Source organism: Barbatula barbatula, assembly GCF_947034865.1.
Source record: "Barbatula barbatula genome assembly, chromosome: 8".
Taxonomy (NCBI): domain Eukaryota; kingdom Metazoa; phylum Chordata; class Actinopteri; order Cypriniformes; family Nemacheilidae; genus Barbatula; species Barbatula barbatula.
The window spans coordinates 23,091,406-23,106,587 of NC_136771.1; the positions used below are offsets into that span (position 1 = coordinate 23,091,406).

At 38.7% G+C, this 15,182-nt stretch overlaps 1 protein-coding gene across 1 annotated transcript in view; it reads right to left on the reverse strand.

Annotated features, from left to right (window-relative positions):
• Positions 1-15,182, reverse strand: part of myo15ab (myosin XVAb) — a gene marked incomplete at both ends in the record, with an annotated part of 33,236 nt that overhangs the window by 11,698 nt on the left and 6,356 nt on the right. Inside the window, 32 exons of the mRNA XM_079462743.1 lie at positions 447-535; positions 1,700-1,812; positions 2,032-2,226; positions 2,305-2,377; positions 3,533-3,711; positions 3,785-4,020; positions 4,226-4,321; positions 4,718-4,848; positions 5,049-5,130; positions 5,412-5,465; positions 6,117-6,201; positions 6,749-6,924; positions 7,604-7,721; positions 7,866-7,990; positions 8,074-8,119; positions 8,236-8,390; positions 9,219-9,296; positions 9,412-9,537; positions 9,652-9,783; positions 10,205-10,300; positions 10,424-10,547; positions 10,630-10,688; positions 12,092-12,205; positions 12,337-12,498; positions 12,604-12,717; positions 12,817-12,880; positions 13,170-13,279; positions 14,030-14,120; positions 14,215-14,289; positions 14,426-14,535; positions 14,771-14,834; positions 14,915-14,997. Of these exons, the coding sequence (XP_079318869.1) occupies positions 447-535; positions 1,700-1,812; positions 2,032-2,226; positions 2,305-2,377; positions 3,533-3,711; positions 3,785-4,020; positions 4,226-4,321; positions 4,718-4,848; positions 5,049-5,130; positions 5,412-5,465; positions 6,117-6,201; positions 6,749-6,924; positions 7,604-7,721; positions 7,866-7,990; positions 8,074-8,119; positions 8,236-8,390; positions 9,219-9,296; positions 9,412-9,537; positions 9,652-9,783; positions 10,205-10,300; positions 10,424-10,547; positions 10,630-10,688; positions 12,092-12,205; positions 12,337-12,498; positions 12,604-12,717; positions 12,817-12,880; positions 13,170-13,279; positions 14,030-14,120; positions 14,215-14,289; positions 14,426-14,535; positions 14,771-14,834; positions 14,915-14,997 (3,555 nt within the window). The remainder of the gene's footprint in view (positions 1-446; positions 536-1,699; positions 1,813-2,031; positions 2,227-2,304; positions 2,378-3,532; positions 3,712-3,784; positions 4,021-4,225; positions 4,322-4,717; positions 4,849-5,048; positions 5,131-5,411; positions 5,466-6,116; positions 6,202-6,748; positions 6,925-7,603; positions 7,722-7,865; positions 7,991-8,073; positions 8,120-8,235; positions 8,391-9,218; positions 9,297-9,411; positions 9,538-9,651; positions 9,784-10,204; positions 10,301-10,423; positions 10,548-10,629; positions 10,689-12,091; positions 12,206-12,336; positions 12,499-12,603; positions 12,718-12,816; positions 12,881-13,169; positions 13,280-14,029; positions 14,121-14,214; positions 14,290-14,425; positions 14,536-14,770; positions 14,835-14,914; positions 14,998-15,182) is intronic.

The following is a 15,182-nucleotide window of genomic DNA, read 5'->3' on the forward strand; positions in this document are numbered from 1 at the left end:
TGAGACAAAACCGTAATAACTCTATTAGCAACATCCCCTCTCCACAGATTATTAAAAGGCCATTTATGTTTATGCATTTGCTTTTATACAAAGATATCAGTAAATGTTTTCCTGGTTGTTTATTGCTGATCTTAATGCCTCTGCCCTCAACCCTTCAACCACACACCCTGTGCAGTTCCCATCTCTCTGTCTGCCTGCATGTGGGGTAAATCTCATAAAAGATCACACCCTCATTTGCCTGCTTCCTCCCCAGGGCTGTGTGTAAAACAGGTGAGACAGCCAAGCACACACACAGGGATGAATCTGAGAATTACAGTGACTCCGTAATGCAATCTCTTGAGCTGACCCATACTCTATATCTCTCCCATACACACGCACACCAGAAGGGTCAATTCACAAGCATGTGCGTGTGTCTGTTTGTCAGAGTTAATCAGGTGTCATCGTACCCCGGCTCCATCAGACAGAACTGGGTCAAAGAGGCTGTCCAAATACCGGTCCATCCCCTTGTGAGACGTGTCAAAGGATGCTTCTGAGTCTAAAAAGAGGAAGGGAGAGAGATGCCAGGTATTAAAAATACATTTTGTGGATGGAATATGAATCTCTGATACAGTGTGCTTAAGTGAATGGTATCTTTTAAACATTTGCAGCAGTAAAAACACATTGTTTATTTAAGACAAAATGATAGAAAAAAATATGAAATGATTACTCGCCAAAACTTAAAGAAACGCAAATACTTGTTTGTAAATACTTTAAAAACTAAAGATTTGTAAAAAAATTTGTTAAGCATGTCAAGGAGATTAATTCATTTAAATATGAATTACGATCGCACCACATGACTGTTTTAGGGCCCTGGGCAATTCATAGACGAAAAGCACTTAAATCACTTAATTTAGCATTTTAATCTGCATTTACGTGTACACCACATTCTTAATGTTTGAATAACTTCAACAATCGATATTATTAGTTATTTGTATTTTAAAATTGGCCGTACACGTCCTTTTCCCATTATCAAATGCACCTGGTACAATGCAATTCTCATTGTGTGTTTTCCTCATGAGAAGACGGCATAGAAGGGGAACAAGTTATACATTACGAGACAACAAAATATATAAAATGTACAATAAAGGACAAACTAAGAGATACTAAATATACGCAATAGTAAAAAGTGAACTGACATTATAAGAGAACCTGTATGCAAAAGAAACGGTTAAGTAATAAACAAATGGCACGGCCTGATCCAGCAACATGTATTTCAGCCATTCTGTGTGTATCTGATTCTATTTCACATGCAGGGTCCAGATCTGCTAGTACAGATTAAAGTGGACATCGCATTCACTGCAGCACAAGCACACACTGCTAAACGTTTCGCGTTTCTTAAGGTCACACTGGGTTACTATGGGATAGGTCAGTAGGCCTTTCGGTGAAACTGCGGTTTGATCTGCTGCTGATCAGATTGGGACTGGTCAATGACTTCTGACCTATTATTTAACAGGATAGTGCGCCCAAAAATAAACAAACTCCCCTGTCTTTCTATACCTGTAGGACTTACGTTCTTCTGCAGAACTCGAATGAATATATCTTGAAGAATATTGGTAACCTGACAGCATTGACATCCATTGTATGGACACAAAGAGAGATTTTTGTGTTCCACACAAGCAGAAGATCTGTACTTGTCAGAGTAAGTATGTGAAGTGTCTACCTTGAGCGTAGTGGCTTTCAGAAATCGGTAGACTGTTGGTCGCAATAGCGCTGGTCCGATTTGCATATGTAAGCAGCCCTTCCTCATCATCAAACCCACTGCCAAACAGACTTCTGCATATAGAAGGACACGTACATGTGTTTTGACAAAACATACTGTACTTTCTTTAAAAACTGAGTCTGCAAGTGGGGACTGAGGCTGACTTTTGTGTTCATACGAGTCACGCTGGTTTGTCATAACACAATAGTCAGTAAATGATGACAGCAGTCTTTTTTAGATTCATTTACAAACTATATTGGGTGATCTGTATCTTTAAATGTATTTTTACGTACATGCTCGCGTTAGGTCGAGCTTTGTTGGGGTCTTCGGTCGAGATGATGAAGTAGGTTTTTTGTTTGGGGAAGTCTGCCAGCAGCTCAAGGTCACACACCAGATCCAGAACATAATCATGACCCTCCAGCTCCACCCACTGCCCCGGCTCCTTCATCAGAACGGACCAACCCCGCTGGCTCTCTGAAGACACGCCCCTGCCAAATGACACAACCATCGGTTAATGATCTTAGATGCTAAAATCTCTAATAACTCAATGTCGTAAGACCCATCACCTGTGATGTAGAACATCTCCTGCGATGTTCTCTCCATTTGTCCAAGAGTGTACAGGACACAAAAAGGACACACCTATGTGGAGATAAACACAAAATCTCAATCTGAGAGTCCATATATCCTAAAAAGTGGGTGGCGGCTTTGATGACGAGGGGAAAATTAGGTTCAGTTGAGAATCATATGATATGTGTCATGGTTTATTCTGCGATAACATCTGGCTGGCTGTACATCATTCCTTATATGACAGAGTCGACAGGTGGAAACAGCGGTCGGAGATAATGAGCATCAACTGAACCAGCACACACACACACATCTGCACACTATCACATATCGACTAATCTGCTCCAGCCCAAATAGGCGAAGACAGCGACGGTGTAACTGGATGAGAGCGAAAAAAACAGAGAGACGGAGAGAGCGAGTGAGATAAGATGAAAGCGGAGAGGCCGAACGAACGATACAGAGAATGACAGAGGAAAAGATTAAATAAATGAAAGGAGAGTAGGGATAGATGACACCGGTCGTGATTTCCATTCCGAACTTACCGCATACATTAACACACATTCATTCACAAAGACTGAAGGAAGGCAGGACATGATTTGAGATTGTGGGGTTGGGTTGGACGAAGTATGAAGACAGGTCCTTTAATGCTACTGGGGTAGAAGTACTGTACTCGGATGTTTACCATGGTACTGATATTAATGTACCAAGGTATTTTTGTGGTACATCATGCCCCAATCCAGTTTAAATGCAGGGTCCAAAATTAACACTTCATTAGCACCATATGCGAGTAAACATTTATTACTAGCCCCTCGGATATCAACGTTATTATGGACATAATAATATAATTATATGAATATTAGTATATAAACCATGCATTAAGATTTTATTGTTCATTATCATGTTATTTTAATTTTAAACTTCATTGACATAGATGTTCGATTCTTTCTCATTTGTAAGTCATTGTGGTTAAGAGCGGCTGCTAAATGAATAATGCAAATATAAGATAAAATGCAAAAAAATAAATAAATGTAAAATGTGTCCAGAACATATTCTGAAATTATTCATCATAGGCAGGTGTGCCGAAAAGTTTAGGTTGAAAATAAATTGCGTATTTCCTTCATGTATGAGGCAATCCCAGAATGCATTGCTGATTAAATAACCTGAATGTTTACTTAATATTGTGCATGCGATTTTTATTTATGAATATCGCATTTGTTCAATTAGCATTACCGTCAAAACAGTAGACCTGTAGCACCATGCGTGCTTTCTTGCGGTTGGTGGTCCACTCCAGCAGAGACGGAGGGTACGTACGTGATGCGTCCGGCACCAGTTTAGACTTCTGCATGGCCTGAAGGAGCTTGTGTTGGCACAGTGCCTTAAATCCATTCAGAGCGTAGTCCGACACAAATCTGACACAGATACAATCAATGAACTGCTTGGAAAAAAATGTGATTGTATTGTCTGTCTTGTTTGTGTTCTTACTTTAGTAAATATTTCTCCATATTCTCGGACGGGGCGAAGGAAGTCAAGCAGGAGGCCATCAACAACCAGCCTCTCTCTGCGTTTCTGGGGTTTTCATTCCGCCACACCTGATTGGCTATCTGTGCGAGGATCTCGTCCCTGATTGGTGGGGTGGCAAGGCCTCTCTGAATGATGTAATTTCCAAACAGGTTTTCTTGAGCACCATTCAGGTTTGGATCCCCCATGAAACGCAAGATCTGTTACAACACAGGCATCTTAAATACAGCTTGTGACAGCCGCTGTACTACCAACTCTTCCAGTTCGACCACCTTGGTCAATTTAGTCAGAGACTGTTAAAGTTATAGCTTTATGTGTATATTGTTTTGTTTTTTAATTTGCCTATAATTTGAATAAAGTTTAATATATATAAGTTGATTTGAGAGACTTTTAATGTGACTTTACCAGTATAAACACATCAAGAGCATCATGTTTCAGATCATCTTCTAGACGCGTCAGCGAGTTCTCCAACGGTGCCGTCAGCATCCCGAACTGCAGCTCCTGCACACACATCACCCATAATTCACTGCATGGTCTATATATAAGTATTTTTTATGCAAATAGACTACCTACCCTGAAATGTGTCAAAGTAAACAACACTTTTTAAATTGGAAATTATTTTCACTGAGCAATGCCTTCTGGGATTGCCTTATACATGCAGGAAATACATACAATTTCTGCCTACGGAGAATACGTTCTTCACTTTTTTCTGACTTGCCCACAATAAAATAAAGTTTTGCATTAAGAACATTTTTCTTATATTTACAAATATTCATGAAGTGATGTCAGCATCCCAAACTAGAGCTCCTGCGCACATATTACCCAAAATTCACTGCATCGTCCTTTTATTCTGAGCGATACGAGCGTTTGTTTTATGCAAATAGGGACAACGCCTACCCTGAAATGTGTCCGTATATATTTGGTCATCAGATGGTTGTTGATGTCCAGCGGAAGAGTAAGCTGAGGGTCTGCTTGTATTCTAGGAGCCTGAACGAGAGCCAAGCAATCCGAATGACGCTCCCTACCGGCTGCAAGCAAAACAAAAGCATGTGTTGAATTATTTCAGTGCCTAAGATTTGTAACTGAGTTTTAAAACAATGTTAGAATGAGACAAATGGTGCAGCTATTTAAAACACACCTCCAACCGCGAACATGAACAGTACTGACGCTTGTTTAGCAAACACCCCTAATATTTAAGAAGACAACACACCGGTGCATTGTGACTAACCTGCTGTGGCTTGTAACAATCCTCCCAACTCTGCAGGAATAACCAGCTGAGAGACATTTACCACCTCCCTACTTATTCGCTCCTACAGAGAGAGAGGAAACGCATTATAAATCTCGTATCAGGAAGGATGGAAAACATTAAGCTGGGTAATCTGAACGTGTCTGAATTAGAGTTTCATCAGTTTGTGAAGATAATATAAACTTTGTGAAACTTGGAGATACCTTCAATCACCATTAGTGTGATCAACGGATTTACTCAAAGATGTTTTAAGATGTCGCTGAGAAGTCAAGAACGTTTCTGTCTGTGGCTGTAATGAATATAGCAGGTTCTTATCTAATAATGACAGCAGGGGAAATACTTTACCTGTTCAATTCTTCTCCTATCGTCTTCTGCTCTTCTTGCCATGAGGAGATGGTCCTGTGACAAAATCAACAACCAATAACCAGAAAATGTGTTTTCGTACAAAAGCTGGACTATCTCTAAATGTAATCTGCCATATTGGCCATCTTTAATATCTGGGCAATTCCATGCAGACGTCAAACATAGAATGAAAACAAGTTTTTCACCATACTGATATTTCAGAAATATTTGGTGATTTAAATACCCATGTGAAGTCTCTCAAAGTTTACATAGTCTGATATGTGAATTGTCACATCCTTTACAGTTCATATTCCTCAATAACAGGCATATAGAAATTTTAATATAGTTACTAGTGTATGTTCCATAAAGAGCCATCCCATCCCCATTACTTGGGTATTATTGCTTCTGGTTTGTACATTTAATTCATGAAAATCCTACAAAGTATGTTGTCTTGTCTGTAACATTTATAATTCTCTTTTAAAATGGAAAACTTGAACTTGGAGTGAAAGTTTTCTGATTTCTAGACTCAACAAGGGTTAAGTCAAATATGCTTCAATAAAAACAGATTTTCAATATATCGGTAATAAATGCATTCTCTGAGAATTTATATTTCAAGTTTTGACTGAAAATGTCACATCCATAACACTGGAATTGCCCGGTATATTCTTTGCTTAACATTCCAGTAGCAATTTAAAGAAATAAACGTACCCTGATGTATCTTTTGCGATTGGTGATGAGCCGGACCGGTGAGCGGAACTTGATCAGATGGAGACGCATTCGCAGAAACCGCCGTCTAAAATACAGATGAAGCTACTTTTGTTTAAATCATATAAATGGCTAACATTCAGCCTAAATCAGCTAAAATATTAATAAACATATTTCCTATATATCATTATATCATGACTTTAAACCATAATATAACAACTTAAAAAAAAGGTCCTGTGTAAATTTCAGCGGCATCTAGTTGTGAGGTTGTGAATTGCAACCAACGGCTCACTTCACCCCTCCTCCCTTCCTTTCTATGTGCTACGGTGACTGACACAGAACAGATGTTACGTTTTTGCTTCTTTTCGAAGGAGATAACGTATTTATTATCTACACTCTGTAGAGCAGTTTGTCTGTTTAGGGCTACTGTAGAAACAACGTTGCGAATTCCATGTAAGGGGAACCGCGATGTATGTAGATATAAATAGCCCATGCTAAGGTAAAAAAAACATAAACGCTTTATTATGTAAAGTCTTTATACACCTCTGAAGACATACAATTATGTATAATTGACTTACTGGTTTAAAAACAACAAATGGGTTCAAATTTTATGGTGTTCAATGATCATACTGTACCTGAGCAGGTAACCCTTGCAGCGGCCCTGCAGGTATGTCATGTCCTGACGGAACTTGAGGAACTTTTTGCGGGTCAAATACATCCTTACGTAGCGCTGAAGGGTGAGCGCGGCCACGTGCATCATGCGATCACGTTTACTCTCCAATAACTGATACACATCCTCCCTTAGAAAGAGCTTGGAAAGTGAAAACATCAAACTAAAATTAAACAAGATAATAAAATGTTTCACTGTAATTAAAACAATGAGTCTGTAATTGTGTTCCATTTGGCCGTAAGTGGGCTGCGAAGTAAACTTTATAGGGAGTTACGCCATCTCAAGTGAGATTCAAATCCGAAGGGTGCGAACATGTTCAGTTGGTAGGACACTGCGAAGGCCGCAGGGAATCAGGGAACACCGATAACCTACATCACTTTGCCGGAAGTGGAAAGGGAAAATCACCCAACTTCCATTACGTGCTGCGTCATGAGTCAGAAAAACAACGGACGAGTTTACATATGTCTTTTGTACATTGTGAAAGTTGATTTAATTATTGTTAATTATATTAAATACTACGGTTTGCTTCACGTACTTGTTGTAGCATTGATATTCTTTTAATAGCATTTGCTATTATTATACAAATGTTATGTTATGTTATGTTATGTTATGTTATGTTGTGTTGTGTTGTGTTGTGTTGTGTTGTGTTGTGTTGTGTTGTGTTGCGTTGCGTTGCGTTGTTATTAAGACTGACGCGACCTTGAATTAAGAACACATCTTTACATAGTTGACCAAATTAAAATGTATTTTTATATTGCATAACAGCAGAGTTTAAAAAAAATGAAACGCAGCTCATGTTTTAGAATGTTACGATTCTTACTTTTGACACGCCCACTTGATAATCCCCTTTGTTGATTGGGCTGAGCTTCATTAGCATAATGACACAGCTATCCCCATCTGGAGGTGGTGGCTTCTTCATTCCCAGCAGGCCTTTGTACCTAGGAAGTGGGAACCACAGATGTTCTCAGAAATGCTTCGGTGCATTCTAGCCTCCAGCGCATGTCTATATTTTACACCAGACTGCGCTACACACTTATCCAAATGCGCAGTAGGTAACAAGCACCAGCTGTTGAGCAGGATACCTGTTTAAGAATTTATGGAAAGGCACTCTGATTGGATAGCCCTCCTTCCTGATGCGGATCGTGTCCAGGATTCCTGAATATCTGAGCTGAGTAGCAACCAATTCGGGATCGAATATACCAGGTTCCTGAACATACACCAATGCATATTAACGTTTATACAGCAATTCAACTGGAATATACACAGCTCAAAAATAACGTCTGATAGTACCTTGTTATTATTTGGCTTTATGCATCGCACGAAAAATGGATTGCACCTGGAAGAATGATATGAAGAGAAAACTGAACTGAATTGACCTCCACTGGAGAAGTAGCTAACATAATGTCCTAATGAAAAAGTTAAAATGTGTGTGTCTGTCGGTGTGTTTGAGACCTTTCCATCTTGTCTAAGAGCTCCTGTAGCGATTGTTGGAACTTGGCAGCCACAGTTGACGGCTGATATCTCCGAGTTATCGTGCTACTTCGGTTCATCGCACCTTTCTGTTGGTACAGCATCTCAGCGTGCTTTATGAAGAGATTGGACACCATCTAGAAAAAATTAATATTTTCAGATTCATAATTCAATTTACAGAAAACATATGATGCAAATATTTTGAATGTGACAGCACTCACAGGCATTTTGTGAAATAACTACTAGAATGTTTTTAAAAGTTTCTGTCCAATTTTTACACACAAGACAACACAAATGGGTCAAATGATGTGTAAGATTATAGATTTATATAATAAATAGTAAAATATTTGGATAATTTGGCCTTGGAACATTTTAGAAATCTCTGATTTTTCATTGCTGTGTTTTAGCAAATCTGAGCACAGTTTAAAAACTTGTTGAGATCTAATTAAAATTATATTTTCTTTTACATTTCATTTAGTTTATTCTCATTGCTGTCAAAATAATAAAAAGCATGCATTAACATAGAATATTTATTAAAGGTGCAGTGTGTATTTTTTGGAGGATCTATTGACAGAAATGCAATACATAACTATGTCTTCAGAAGTCTTACACAATGAACCATTATGTTTTTATTACCTTAGAATGAGCTATTTCTATCTACATACACCGCGGGTCCCCTTACATGGAATTCACCATCTTGTTTCTACAGTAGCCCTAAACGGACAAACTGCTCTACACAGCGAGTTTCGTAAATACGTTACCTTCGACAAGCATGCAAAAATGTGACGACAACTTAGTTCTGTGTCAGCCACCGTATTGCCACGAAGGGAAGGGGGGGAGTAAGAAATTGGTTGCAATTCACAACCTCACAGCTAGATGCCGCAAAATTTCATAAATTTACATAACTTAACGTAAACACACCGTTGACCATACACACATGCACACAAACACAGAAACAGACTCACTCGGTTCTGGCTCTGCATAAACAGATCAAGTACTTCCTGTCGGACCTGATCGTGATTCTTATCCAGGAATTTCTGTACCTACAATCAGAACATCTCACTGTCACATTACCGTTGATCAAATGGTACATGTGGATCAGACATAAACTTCATTTGACATTAAACAGGAATAAAACATTGCTTTAATTCCTATTACCTGGTAAGTAACGCGACCAGCATAGTGATTCACAGTGAATTCCGGAAGTGGCATTTTTGGCCTGGAATACAGGGGACTTTCTCCATGGTGATAGTGGCACTTCTGAAGGAAGGTGTGGTCAGTTGCCTGGCAATAAAATACAAAATATATTAAAAACATTACAGTATTTACATAGCTGTACGTGGTTTATACTAAAGAGGATATTTGTTAACATGCAACAATGAAACAAAAGTGTATAACCTGTGGAAAGCCGCTCTGGTCATCAAGGATGCGAAGTATCCCATGGGGCTTTGCAGCAATAAGGTCTATGCAAGCCTGGTTGTCGGTAAACGTCAATTCCTTCCAGCTGATTTGCTCTCTAGTGTACTCCTCCTTTTCAAAATCAGAGTTTGTAGGAGTTTGTTGTTATTACAGCTCGGGATGTACCGATACCAGTTTCAGTATCGGGTCCGATACTAAGCAGATGTACTCTTACTCGTAAAAATGCACCGATACCAAAGGCCGACACATCACGTGACATAACTGCCTGAAATTTATTCTGAAATGTGTGTTGAACGTTTGTAAAAAAGCACATAAAATTATTTCTTCTTTCAGAATGTGTTTAAGTTGTTTGTAGTTATGAAGCTATTCTATTTCTATTAGTCTCACTGTGTTGTGAAAACGTCAAGGCATCGGTAATGGCGAGAACCAGAAAAAATATCGGCCTTTAAAAAATGTTATCGTAAAAGGTCACAATTTCCTAAAAATTCAGATCATCACAGAATCAACATTTTGGAAGTGTTATCATTCCCACCTGTTCCAGATTGAAAATGATTTTGGTAAAAAAGAATTGGAGCGTTTCATTGGCGTAGTTGATACAGAGCTGCTCAAAGCTGTTAAACGTCAAATTCTGGAAAACACGAAACCAAAAACATGGCAGTTTATGAAACTTGTATGGACCGACACTAGTGGTACAGAAATGACTTATTTACTTCCCCATTAAGATGACAAATGTATTGTATAGCTTATATACCTCAAACCCGTATATATCCAGTAAAGATATGGACAGTGCTTCATTTCTCGGGTAAACCCGTCCGTTGATACGTTCCGTCAGCCAATGAAAAAGCAAGGAATAAAGGATCTTGGCAACTGCATCTCTAAGTTTAGAGAAGAGAAAAACACACTTAAATGCAATGAAAGATTTGCTGAAGGACAAGTGTTATTGTGAGTAATGTGTACCTGGCATCCACAGCACTTTCTACTGTGAGCGGTGTATATATCTTCTCTCTCATTGCCTCCTGTGACGAAAAGAAACAAAAATGCTAATCCGATACTGCAGGTTTAAGCAAATTCCACTTATTCAAACATACAGGTATGAGTCACATCTAAATCTAAAGACAATCTCACGACGAGAACCAGAAGCGACTGATGTGGCTTTCAATTTTGCCAGACGGAACGCCATGAACTTTTACATCTTTAAATTTTTTTAATTTGGATAAAATGACCGTCTTAACCCAGAGGTAGGGCTGGATAAAACATCAACGTCACACACACACACGCACACGCGCACACGCGCACACGCGCACACGCGCACACGCGCACACGCGCACACACGCACACACGCACACACGCACACACGCACACACACACAGCATCACTCGCTCGCTCACAGTCAGCATGTGCACCTGATACACTGTTATGTGACAGCTGATCCACGTAAGCACCGGTGTAAACACAAACCTGTGCTCGCCGGATAACACTGCTTTACTTATTAAATAAGCAAGATGCTGGACATGACACAAACCACAAACACACATAAACTCGATAAACAACCCCTTTCTTTCTTTCTTTCTTTCTTTCTTTCTTTCTTTCTTTCTTTCTTTCTTTCTTTCTTTCTTTCTTTCTTTCTTTCTTTCTTTCTTTCTTTCTTTCTTTCTTTCTTTCTTTCTTTCTTTCTTCTCTTTCTCATCCCTTTCAGGAAAACTTAACATGATGTAAAATGTTAAAATAGTTTTAACCTGAAAAAAGAAACTAGATTTTACAAGATGAAGCAGTTTTTATTAATTGTGACGTTACCGGCCTGACAATTACAGGGAAAATGTCATTTCCATTACATGCCTATCACATTTTCTTTTGAGCACATAAATATCTTGAAATATCGAAATGGTTTATTTTCTATGCACTGAGGGAGAAAAAATATATTCTTAGTTCATTTAACACTTTTCAATGAGATTTTGATTCGGGATAACTTCCTTTTCAAACAAACTTTTTAGAAAAGCAAAATAAAATATTTTGTAAATTTCGTAAAGACATACTGTACATAAAATGTATGTCGTCATACGTTTTGATTGATCAGATTTAGTTTGAAACTGAAGAGGTTTAGAAAGCTGTCGTCTCTGTCCTCACTAACCTTCGATGTTCTGTGTGTGACGTAATGTCAAAGTATCCCGGCGGTGACTAAGCAATTAGGTGTTAAGATTACTCAAGACCTGAGCAAACGCTGATAGAATTACGGTGGTTTCCATAGAGCTGAACTAACTCAAATTAGGTTACAGGAACTTATAACATATCCTTACAAAGTCTACTTATCTGACCCTGAGGTGTAATGCCACATTATACTGGAGCCAAGTGCACGTGTCCAGCTGCCCATCATTTCTTCCCCAATAAATGCTTTTGTTTAATGGTACATGTGTTTATCTACCGTCACTTTGAAGGTGATGGCTTTCTGTAGACCCTCTGGAGAAATCTGCAGCAGATCGGCCACTACACGAATCTCCTGAGTGCTGACGACACCAGCCGTCTCCTGAACTTCTGACTGAGAGAGAGAGAGAGAGAGAGAATACAAAACATTGCATTCAAAACTCGAGAACCATCTTATTATATTTCTAAACCCCTGTTGATGGAGCCCAGACAGTAGGTGTGTGTGTGTATGCGTGCTTGTCATACCTCAACCCTATGGAAAAATACATTGCCCAGGTGCAGAATGGATGACAGCACTCTAAAAATGCTACTCTGGTCCTCAGCACTAAAGTTGAGAATTTCCATAGCACTCTGTAACCTCCTAAAGTCATCTCCATCGTCTTTCCCAATGATCACACAGTTACCACCCTACAAATGACAGGACATTATGAATGACATTATGACGTAATGCCCCAGATATAGACGTTTGTTCATTCATAGTGTGTTTTCGTGTCTTGTGCTGTATGTTCTTACCTGATTCAGGTAAAAATAAGTCTCAGCTTCCTGTAAGTAGAAAGCTCGCTTCGTGTGCGTAGGAAGTCCAGCCAGCATCTCATAAAAAATGTGGTAGTTTCTCTCATCTTTGGCCTACACACAAACACAAAGTCCACGTAGGTCCCAAATGTCATTTGTCAGAACATGGCTTCATTACGCTTTCATAAGTTAAGAGGACAAGAAAACACAGACCTGAAAAACGATCCTGGACTTCTCCAGTAGATACTGTGAGGTTATGGCACCACTGATGACCCCTCTGACACAAAACAAACAACACACACAGATCAGTCATGTGCATGGACTTTCCTTCAGCCCTATCCGTCTTCTCGGTTCTCTTTCCGTCTCTTGCTTTCCCTGACCTTGAGGTCAAACAACAACCTTTTCTGCTCTACTTTCACACAGGGTCAGGAGGTACAGATCTAGTTCCCTGTGCTGCCTCTCGAACTTGGGAGACATTTCAGAGGCGTATTTACAATACAACCTGTGATGTATTTGAACAGAAGAGATGTCTGATTTCTGCACGGTAAATGAAAATGAATACTCACTCCTCCATAAAGATCTCCACAAATTTTCCAAAGCGGCTAGAGTTGTCGTTTCGGACCGTCTTTGCGTTCCCAAAGGATTCTAACAGAGGAGTTGCCTCCAGAATCTGAACATTGAGAAATTCATTCTACTTCTGCATGTTTTCACTAATCATTGTTATCATCAGTAAAAGTAAAGTATTTATGCTTACCTCAATCTGTATGGATGAAACCATAGAAGAGAAAAATAGAGAGAGATTATACATTCATTTACAAACACATTTCCGATAGTATACAAAAAAACATAGTCCTGTCCGTCAACATTGGCCTAAAATTAAAGAAAAATTAAAGGGTGATCCTGTAAAATGACAGAAATGCAGTTTTGAGACCAACAAGTATGTTAATTTGGGTAAATGCGCCTTTTGGCCCAGTCTATTACTACTATTCAGAGGGAAAATGAGGAGAAAGAAAATCTAGATTTAATCATTTTGCTCCTATAATGTGTGTTGCGCGGCGTGATGTGATGAAGACAGAACACCACATACCAACAGAGTCTTGACTGTGAACACATGCAGGAAATCTCGCAAATTCTCTCGAGACTTCAGAATGAGTTATTTATTATTGCGCTGTGAGCTTTGTTTATTATAAATGTGTTCAGTATAAACATGTATATGTTGTGTTTGTGATGACAGAAAATGTACAGAATAAAGATGTGGCATGATATATGGCAAGATGAACAATTTGAAATATGTAATGTAGGTCTATGCCAATTTCAAAATATAAAGAAAATATGAACCCAATATTGTGTATTTGATGAAATCATCAGCTATCAAATTATGATACACTTCTATTGATAGAAAAAATTATGTATTTTTTGCACATACCTGCTGTGTAATGTTCCTCGTATGGTGAATAGCTGTGAGGTACCTTAACACCAGTTTGGTTGCCTCTGTCTTACCAGAACCGCTTTCCCCACTACAACACAAACATTTCACTAACACAACAATATACAGTCCCACACTTACAAACATCACACATTCTATCATCTTTACAGACTCATTTTTATGACCTGATAATGATGCACTGGTTTTGTTTGAGGTCCATCATTGTCGTGTAGGCAATGTTTGCAATGGCAAACAAATGACTGAAAACCAACACAGATAGTCAAACACATTTTTTAATATTCATATATAAAGAAGCATGTTAAAAGGACAACAAATCAATAATCAACAACCCAATTTACACCAATTGTAAGTGTTTTAATATGTTGTCAGACTCACGGGGGGTTGTCTCCTAAGCCATGACCTTCGTACTGCAGAACCACGTCTGTGCCGTAGATATTAAACAGCTGGTATGGATTGACCGATACTAGAATACTGCCAATGTAAGTCTGTATAGATGAGGAAATTACATTATACACACAAGCTAGTTACGTTCCCTGCTGGTTGTTGCCACAACATTGAATATATGTTTCTTCAATGTTGGACTCATGAATGAAATGTTTACCAGATGTTTGTACACAATATTTACATGACACTGCTTTACAGTTTATATAAACAAATTGTATATGCAAATGTCTTAGAAATGTATGTCAATGTTTACTAGCGTATGAAACCATGACTCACATAGATAAAACCTTGGTCAAAGCGAATCTTCAGATTTATCAACACTGCTGCCTCAGTCAGCTCTCTGACAAAATAAATTATAATTTAGAGCCTAATAATCAACTTTTACGTAAAGTACACATTACAGTGGATGTACTGACTTACTCCATTTGTGTCATGTCCTCAGCTCCATCACCTGACATTTTTTCCCTGTATCTCACAGTTGGCAAGCTCCTTATCGAATACATCTGTTTGAAAAATGACACTTGGGCTCATGAAGAACCTTCATGCAAATACAGAACAATTGTGCAAAGAAAAAGACAATTCACTGTCGATTTATTAAATTACATGGAAGTATTTGTTCTCCAGTACATTGGGTCAAATTGTCTTTCTCTTATCTACTGCTACTGCTATCACTGGCCTGTATGGCAAC